This window comes from Echinops telfairi, unplaced genomic scaffold, assembly GCF_000313985.2.
Source record: "Echinops telfairi isolate 266 unplaced genomic scaffold, ASM31398v2 ScPeMD7_7475;HRSCAF=8513, whole genome shotgun sequence".
Classification (NCBI taxonomy): Eukaryota; Metazoa; Chordata; class Mammalia; order Afrosoricida; family Tenrecidae; genus Echinops; species Echinops telfairi.
The window spans coordinates 29,172,973-29,183,136 of NW_022111379.1; the positions used below are offsets into that span (position 1 = coordinate 29,172,973).

Consider the following 10,164-nt stretch of genomic DNA (forward strand, 5'->3'; position numbering starts at 1 on the left):
GGAAATTTCAACTCCACCTGCTGCTCTGGAGAGAAAAATGAGGCAGTTTACTCGGGAAAGATTCAGTCTCAGAAACCTCATGCAGCGGTTCTCAACCTGTGGGTCGTGACCCCTTTGGGGGGGCACGTGCTGAATGGCCCTTTCACAGGGGTCACCCATTCATAACAGTAGCAAATTACAGTTATGCAGTAGCAACGAAAATGTCTTACGGTTGTGGGGGGTCACCACAACCTGAGGAACCGTATTAAAGGGTCGCAGCATTAGGAAGGCTGAGAACCACTGTTATGTAGGATCTTTATTAGTTACAATCAAATCATCATGGGTTTGGGTTTGGGTATATGACCAACAGCATCTCTTCATGTGTTTGTTAGCTGCCTGAATAGAACACAACCATCCTGATGGCTCATAATAGCCACCAATTTCCAAGTGTATAGCTACTTATGAAACTAAGAACAAGAAACAGGGTTAAACTGGAACTAGCTCTGCAACAATCCTCATCTTGCCCCTTCAGACTTTTTTTTGCAGAAAAAACATTTGAATGCTGTGGTAGTTATATAATTGTCAATTTAAGGAGTAAGTGTGTAGGGGTGCAATCTAGCCTGTCAGTCAGGATATAGCCAATGAGGCTTCTATGTGGGCATAGACTTCCCCTAAGGATTCTGGGAATTCTAGTATTTCCTCCTTGGAGGTGGGAGACTCTGCTCACACCCTGAGAGACATAGCAGCCAACAAGATACATGGACCCACCCTGATGCAGAGACCCCTGCAAGCGCTGTGATGTTTCTAACACCACTAGATCCAAAGCCTTCCTCCCACTGGTCTCTGATCTTCATTCGGTCAGTTCACTGTCCCTCGGACCCGTTGCAGGGCTGGACTATAGTTTAAAAAAGACTATGAACAAATTCCTATGCACACTACACATATCTTATTTTGAAGTAAAAAAACAAATGTGGCAAAAACACCCGGCGGGCTGGATAAATGTCCTCGGCAGGCTGCATGTGGCCCGCGGGCCATAGTTTGAGGATGCCTGCTAGTCTACCCAGACTAACACAAATGCCTCAAGGATGCCCAAACTTCCTTGTTGACGTGGTATAAACAGAAATTGCAGTGTTCTTCCGGGCAGGTTAGAAGTTTGGAAACACCATCTATAGAATGGTGTAGAGCTAGATAAAGGAAGGATATGTCAAGAAACAGAAGCGTTTCATAAATTTCCTATGATTTTTGGCATACGCTCAAAATTACTGAACTTGTTTGTAGTTGTCTATTGGTTGCACAGACATGTTTAAGCAAGTTTTGCTTGGAAGAAAAAAATTCCAGAATGATGTACCCTCCAAGAACGAGTAACATACATACACTGTTGTGATTGGGGGGTGGGGTGGGGGGTGGGGTGGCGCAAGAAGGGGAGTGCCTCAGTGCACATTCCTTATCTTTTTCTCACCAGGGTAGTTTTTCATTTTCTCTGCCTTGAATCTAACTGGTCCACCAAATTGTCTGGGATTCAGTTTTGATCGGATCATTTTTTATAAAAGCATACCAATAAAGCTAAGAAAAGTGTATTACTGAGAGATCTTGTCTACACCCATACACTGATGGTACAGACATGCTTACATACATTTCTTTAGAATAAACCCATGCACGTATCAAGTAAAGGCCAGCACTTTCTGACACTCCCTCATAAGTGTTTTCAGGGATTCCAAAGGGTTGATAAATAGTAAAACATTTTCTTTAAAAATCTGTGATGATTTTGAAAGAAACAGGAGCATATTATTAAAAGTATTGAGAAAAAGTGCAATCATGAGAACATGGCAGGGGCAGTTGCACTGAGCCGCCCTCCACCCCCAAAACAACAATGTACCTGCTTGTCCTCTGAAGGTAGCTAAGGCTGTGCTAGACCTAGCCTTACCACATCAACCCTGCATCTCACCTCGCCAACCCAGAACCTCTTGCCGCTATAGATTTTTTTTGTTCCCCAAATTCAAAGAACACATAAAAGGAACATGACTTGATTCACTCAAGGATGTCTAACTGCCTTTCTGATATGGTATAAAAGAAGGGTACAGAATTCCTCAAAAACAGATCAGAGAGTTTAAAATATCATCTTCAGAACAGTGTAGACTTACACGAATGAAATGCAGAGAAACAGCTTCACATTTTGTTCATTTTTATTTTCTAAATGTTGCTATAATTTTGAAGCATTTTTTTTACAGGCTCATATATTGTAGTCATTTGAAATACGTTGCAAGAAAAAATGTTGGTCAAAAATATGTACAGGAAACTAGGAGCGATTCTAAGTATTTAACGAGTGGCACAATTTAAGTAATCACCTACCAGAACAGCCTAACAAGGCTGCAGTGACTGCACAGATTACTGAAGCACCAAAATTAATAAGATACTGACTGACAGCTTACATGTAATACTCAATTATGTGAGAGCATGTTGCTGTTGTTAGGTGCCATCAAGTCAGTTTTGACACAGAACAACGCCACGTATAGGAGAACGAAAGCTGCCTGTGTAGTCCTGTGAAAGAGCCCACTGTTACAGACAGTGTGTCAATCGAGCGCCTTGAGGACCTTCCTCTTTTTCACTGTCTTATCACTTATGATCAACAAACAAAGCCCCAAACCTTTTTGCTATTTCAGTTTCAAAAAGTTTGTGGAAAAATGCCATTATCTTATAATTCCATTTTCCTACAAATGTTGTCCATTTTAATGACTGAGTAAGAAAATGCCAATCATTAATCATTTCTCTTGAAATTCTATATGGTTTCCTTACACACCTGGCATTTTCCTTATATAAATTTGCACATACAGATATATAGAGAAGATATAATGATTGGCTTGAACTATAACTTGAATATATATTCCAGATAAGAAAATGTTATACATACTATGTACTTCTAACTTCTATGCCAGGTTGCAAAATGAACAAGACAGGTTTTAAAAACCTAACTAACAGAACCCTAGAATGACCTGATTTATTATCACTTGATATGCATTCAGGACCAGGAGAATGTGCTTCTCAGCAGTACTATGCAGTTACTTAAAACTATTTACAGTAAACACAGAAAGGACTAGTACAAAGAACATGTCCATCAACAGTATTGCAACATCAATTGTAACTTGCTTCTTAGCAACTGTATCTTTATATTGAAAACCTATCAGTTTATTTTATATACATTTTTGACTTTCACTTACACTTCTAGAAATTTATGCAAAAATGTAATTTATGTAAAAGCAGTAGAAGTCTATTTTGTATAGTTCTCTGACTGTAAACAGGGACCTAAGATAGCACCTACAAGTGGGTCTTTGATGTTAAAACATACATACAAATGTGCACAGATGTAGCCACTAACTTTGTCTCCCTTTGTTGTAGGCCAGTCCTCCCACCATAAACCCTTTCCTGCCCACTTTACATCGCTAACTCTTACTCTTCCTGTGATTCTAACTTTGGGGGAGTTCTCTTTTTTTCCCCTAACAGATCAATGGAGACTCTTGAGTACCACACTTGTCTTGTGCTACTAACCACAGCTATCATGTCCCATTTACATGTGTGGTCATTTGATTACTGCCTGGCTCCTACCCCTAAGGTGACTTTTGCTTTAGTTTGCTTCTTCACTATAGTACCATAGTAGAAAACAACAAATAGGGCACCACAGTAGGTACTCAGTAGATATGTATTGAATGAGTAAAGGCAGTAATGGTCACTACCACAGTACTCATAAAATATAAGGATTTTAGAAAAATGATGAAATTCCTAAAAATCACATCACAAGACTATTTATTAATGTGGATGAATGCGCACAATAAAACTCTAAGTAAAAAGGCTATACCATACCATTTCCATAGGAAAATATATTTAGAGAAGGGGAAAAAGGAGGATTGCAAGGCAGGGAATTATTTCCTGATGAGTCTGGGTATGAGAAGGTAGGGAAAGATATTGATAAGATACAGTTGTGAGTGCTTGTTAGGGTGAGTGGTTGTGATTGGCATCCTACTTGGTATAAAAAGAACCAATTCAGAAGCAGGAGGAAAGGATCTAACTAAGCAAGGGCCAGGAATGGGGCTTGTCCTCTCCCTGTGCAGTGAATCTCCACAATCCAGCTTTGACACCAGCAGTGTGACAGAGGAGCAGCAGGGCATTAGACAGGAATTGTAGATTTCCCAGCCCCTAGAGCAGTGGTTCTCAACCTTCCTAATGCTGCGACCCTTTAGCACAGTTCTTCATGTTGTGGTGACCCACCTCCCTTCACCTCCCGACAAAACATAAAATGTTGTTGCTACTTCATAACTGTAATTTTGCTACTGTTATGAATCAGGTGACCCCTGTGAAAGGGACATTCGACCCCAAAATGGGTTGCGACTCACTGGTTGAGAACCTCTGCCCTAGAGTAATTAAACGTGAGTGCTTTGGAGCAGGAGTCTGGTTTGTGAAGCAGAGTGCCCCAGGTTACTGAATTCCGGAAAGCTGGGTTTGCTGACCCACAGAGATGAAACTGGTGCTAGAGCAGAGTGCCTACAGTGCTCACAGCAGAGTGGCATGCCTTTTGGTTATTTAACACAATGGCCATGGGGCCTGAAAAAACTTTACGCATGTCCTAACTGAACAAGTATGTCTTGAGTATTTCTCAGCTCCATTACATAACCTAGGTGAGTTCTGTGTGGTTACTGAATTAATTGCAGAACCTAGAAGAAGAAAAGTGAAGAGTGCTGTGGGAGACAAAAGAAGGATCTAAGTACCAAAATCTTTACAGTGATGCTTCAAGTAGAAATACAAAATATTGCTATTTCTCTCATTTTTCTAGATGTAATGTGTTAATATATTTAACCTTTTCCAAAAACAGTAATCAAATTATAATATTTTTAAGTTCAATGAAAATGTACCACACATTTTTGTGACCCCTTAAAACTGCTAACCGTATGAGCTACATATTCTTTCATTTGATGTTTACTTGTGTAAGTTAGAACCTGTGGATGTCAGTGTTAGTAACAAATAACTCTTACCTCCCACTACTGCCTTTATCATCTTCTTCTTCCTCATTGTCTGAAGCTAAGAAAGGAACCGCAGCCAAGTCTTCTTCCTCTGCACGAATCCGTCCCAATATGATTAGACCATGGATTTTACAGTCGATTCCTGAACTCCTGCACTGCTTTATCGCAATTTCAATATACCTATGATACTAGGCAACAAGACAATGAGTCACAGGCTTTGTAGGAACGACCACATTAAATGTTAACTGGGGAGGAAGATACTTAAGACACATCTGTTGGGAGGTAGGGGATGTCAAAGCACCTGTATTTAAGTATTGGACCTACAAGAGTAAGTAGAGCGCAGCTGGATCTAATCAGGCTTTGCTTAAATCAGTTAAGCTTAAAATCCTAAAATATGTCTATACAAGGACTGGAACTCATACTGGTTTTCTTACTATAATTAAATTGTATATAGCCATATAGAACAGCTTCAAACCCTTCTGTCTCAGAGCATTCTTAAACCAAGATGTAGGATTCAGCTTAAAATTTCATGGCACAAAGGAATTAAAGGATACAGAATTTTTACACAAACTCTTTGAAGTCCTTTTGTATTAACTATGCAAGAATTAGATGCTAGGTTTTCACTGAGCCTTCATATAATTTTAAAACAAAAATACAGGAATATACACAAATTACAGAAAACCCTGAGTCCCATGAATCTAGCATTTGATTAAACAATTATCAACATATGGCAAGCCTGGTTTACATATGGATTATCTTTAAAAAAAACAAAAAAGTCATAAAGAGGACAATTTTCTAATTAAATCCTCAATGTTATTGTCAGTTTTAATATTATTTACCTCTATCATCTAACGTAGTACCAATGATTCAAGTGCTCTGATTGCCTCCTGTTTTTTACTAGTAGTTGTTCAAATCAGAAGGCAAACAAGGTCCAGCTCCCCCCATTACACCACTGCCATTCCTTTGGTAAAGCTGGTTCATTTGCCCTGTGAGCTGTCTCAGACCCTGGATCGGGTTGATTACAGCTGTCGTTTCATGTGAACAGGAACGTAGCACAAAGCAGAAAGCATTTAGCACAACCCAGTACATTTTCATGCCCAAATTGGACCTTACAAGGCCGTACGATCTGCCTGTGACTTCAAAGGAGATATAGGTGAACAAAATCATGGAATGCAAATGTCAATTTCAGGATTTCGAGGAAAAATTAGTTTCTTTTTTTCCTTTAGCAAAGAAAAATTATGTGCAAAAGCACAATTATAGGGCAAATGGACAAACTTGAACACTGAATATATATTACTTTGTTTTTTTTAAATTATTGAAATGTAAATGGTTAATATTCAGCAGCTATCCAAAAAGTGGGAGTTCAGTTCCACCCAGAAGGCAACTTGCAAGAACTACTATCAGGACTTTCATATCTAATTCTAAATTATCAGCCATTGAAAACCGCACAAAAGTTTTACACCATGAGTAAAACTGGCTCATCGCCAAGTGACTGCTGGTTTGGATAAGTGTGATAATAATACTATGGTTGTATTTTATTTTTTATTAGAGATGAATATTTACTATTGAACTAAATCATACCTAAGACTTCTTTCTAAGCACATGGAGTAGGGGAGGGGAGATGTGAAGGAGAGCCCAGTGAGGAAGTCAAACACAATGATCATGAAGTGTTGAGCGTGCGTGATAAATTCCTGAGGGCTTCAGTATATTCTACTTTGAGTTATGATGGAAAATTCCCATAGAAAATGATCACAATAGAAAAAGCAATACAAAAGAGACAAGTAGATTCTCAGGAATTAAAATATCATATAGACTCGAGTATAAGCTGACTCTAGTGTCAGTCGAGGCAGGCACCTAATTTTACCACAAAAGATGCATTTTAAATGTGCTAAAAAAAACTCGGCTTATACATGAGTATATACAGTATTCTAATTCTTAAGTTAATAGGGAGTTAGAGGGAAAGCCAAGAGTTTGTTGTTTATTTATAATGCATCATACTTTTCATATACATCATGTATGCAGTTTTGTACATGTTAAAGAGTAAAATTGCTTTAAATTGAAAATTGCTTGGATTAAGTTTAGTATACTTTTCTTTGGATGCAAAGGCCAAAAAACCAAACCCATTGTGATTAAGTCTATTTTAACTCATAGCAACCCTGTAAGACAGAGCAGAACTGCCCCATGGGCTTTTCCAGGCTTACATCTTTACACAGCAGTGCCACACCTTTTTCATGCACAGCACCTGGTGAGTTCTAACTGCAAATCTTTGTTAGCAGCTAAGGCTTAACCAATGTGCCACCAAAACTCCTTTGGAAGCAACTCACTAACTCATTCACTGCCATTGCTTTGATCCCAACTCACAGCGACCCTATATGACAGGGTAGAATGGCCCCTGGTGGGTTCGCAACACAGTAAATCATGGGAGTAGAAAGCCTCCTCTTGTAGTTAATATAATTAAAATTTTAAATACACTCAGAAGTATGACTAACACATTTTACAAGCTGCAGTTGTACCTACCAACAAGTTAAGAGTAAAATTAAATAGTAGACTTTTCCTATTTCATTTTTATTTTACCCATTTGTTTTTAAATCAATAAGCCAGCATGCCACAACAATAATTAAATGATATAAAATAATGAAAGGTAAACTACAGTAAGTAATTTATCAACTACTTTGTCCTCATAACAGTATAGGTAGTACATGAAACTCTAAATTTGTATTATTTGAAATATGTTTGATTTATGAAAGTAGCATTGAATTACTTAGTACAAAGAGAGACTGGAAGATTTCACAGTGAGTTACACTCATCTACAACATGTATTTTGTTAAAGCCTCATTCCTTTCACACAAAACTGCAAGCAATACAATAAACCTGAATTAGTTTTAAAGTTATATTATAATCAGCCAAGACAAAGAAATGGTTCAGTAATTAACCTAAACATCTTAACATTTTTTAAAGCCAAATGTGTTCTTCCTGAACACTTATTTTTATTTCTCCTGTATAGTTTTTAACTGCATTCCAGAAAAGTGTGTTTGAGGTAGATACTCATTACAATCCTAAAATGTTTACTATTCTGAAGCAAAGGTTAAGTGGCTGGTGATTACTGACAGAAATTCCAGAGAACTAATTTTTAAAAGCTTTACCATTTAAATGTTTTGTTTTCTAACATAGGTTGTTTCACAAATAGCAACAAACCACTGGTGTGTGTGTGATATTCTTAAGTGTGTTGTGAACATGCTTTTTAAAAATTAAAAATGAAGATATCATTTAAAAAAAAGAGTAATTTGATTGTCACATTTAAGATCAGAAAATGTAATTTCAAAGATACTTAGTGAAAACAACATATGGAAGCAGGTGTGGTGTGCTATGTATAAACAGTAAACTGAAAGTCAATATCTACTATTAGTGTTCACCCTCACTCATTAACAAAAATTAAAGGAAATTTACTTTGGTTTTTTTCAAGCTAATAGGATAAGTTGCAAAAACATATACAGCCAATTAATGAAATGGAAAAACGGTGGGCTCAACTTTAGTTATGTGCCTAAAAGAGTCCATCTAAGCATTTGCTAGTCACCAAAAAGAACAGTCTCTGCACTACTTACTTCTGTGCAGTCACTCAGAAGGGGCACAGTGGTATCAGTGGGGTTAATGTTGATTGTCTTAAGTTCAATCAGGTTATTTAGGGAATTACCACCTATGGGGAGGGGGAAAAAAGGTAATCAGGCAAAAGAACTCTTATTATATGACAGAAGGTATTTATTTTTGAATAAACATTCAATTACCTGACACTACAACCAGGGACGGCATGTAGCTACTGTCAGCAGGATCTACAATCATTTTTAATCTATGAACAAGGACATCTGGGAAAATCTCCAAGCGAATCCAATGCTTAAAAAGGAAGAAGAAGGTATTCTCACAGTTAGCAAAATCTGACTAGCCAATAACCGAGTATCCCTGAAGTTCGATTATGTATTTTTAAATATATATATAGTAGAATGATTAATAAATTTCCTATCTTTAGCTGACAGAAACAAGGTTATTCTACCCTATTACTCCCTCATTAAAGGAACATCCTACCCAAAGCTCTAAAAAGATCTATTTATAGACAATCTAGGGAATATGCTATAGAAAACACTGGAATCCTGACACAGAAAAAGCACTTCACACGCAGGCAAAGCTGTGTATATAACACAGGTCAATGATAACATTCCAAAGCTCAACACATATTTGCTATGATGTGCTAGAGAAAAGTCTCCAAAAGCTAAATCTGGATTTATTACATTTTAGAGGGAAAGTAAAACATGCTACTACACCCTCTATGTATTGGTCAGTTACATAAAATACGTACGCTGAACTATTTAAAACCTCTGAAAATACAAAATGAATGTTACACTATTCGTGTTACTATTTTAAAAATTAAAATATAAAACGAATGCTGACAGATTCCATCTGTACACCTTCATGCAATTTTCAAGTTCATCTTGAAATTTTAAATGGCCATAAAAAGCCTAAATGAAAATGCTTTGAGTTGTGCCCACTGCAAGCTACCTTTCCTTGTGACCCAGAGGACTGCCAGCAGGGCTCACTGCCATCAATCAGATGAGCTGCTTGGTTCACAGAGGATGACACATTCAAGTTCTTCACCATGCGGGACCAGCTGTCCAGTAGTGTTCCTGGCTGACTGCTGTGACATCGCTTCAGCTGTTTTCCAGAACGACCACAAAAGATTGCAGATTGACCTATTTCAAGTTAGTGAAAAGAAAGGAAAAAAAGCATTAATACTTCATGAGTTGGGAAGAACCTTCATGAGTACTGTCCCTCCACATTACCCCCCTTTTGATCCATTTTAACTTTGATCTAGTTTCTATTATTTTCTGTTATCTTTTCAACTGTGGTTTTCTGTTTTATTTTCTCGTTGAGTTTTCTTGCGTTTCGTTTATGTTTTTCTTTATGTAAAATCTAGGATAAGTAAATCTATGGAGACAGTAATTGGATTAATAGTTTCTTGGGTTATGGCAGGGGAAGCTGGGAGAAATGGAGAGCTAATGAGTACAAGAAAGAAAAAATGTTCTAAATTAATTGTGATGATTGCGCAACTCTTTTTAATATGTTTAAACTACTGAATTGTATGCTATGAGAATTATATGTCAATAATACTATTAAAGAAACAAATAAA

At 37.4% G+C, this 10,164-nt stretch overlaps 1 protein-coding gene across 1 annotated transcript in view; it reads right to left on the reverse strand.

Annotated features, from left to right (window-relative positions):
* The window catches only part of HERC2 (HECT and RLD domain containing E3 ubiquitin protein ligase 2), a 283,798-nt gene that overhangs the window by 110,024 nt on the left and 163,610 nt on the right, over positions 1-10,164 (reverse strand). The window contains exons 53-56 of the mRNA XM_004700032.2: positions 9,537-9,727; positions 8,771-8,876; positions 8,591-8,682; positions 5,001-5,176 (exon numbers count right to left, since the gene is read on the reverse strand). Of these exons, the coding sequence (XP_004700089.1) occupies positions 5,001-5,176; positions 8,591-8,682; positions 8,771-8,876; positions 9,537-9,727 (565 nt within the window). The remainder of the gene's footprint in view (positions 1-5,000; positions 5,177-8,590; positions 8,683-8,770; positions 8,877-9,536; positions 9,728-10,164) is intronic.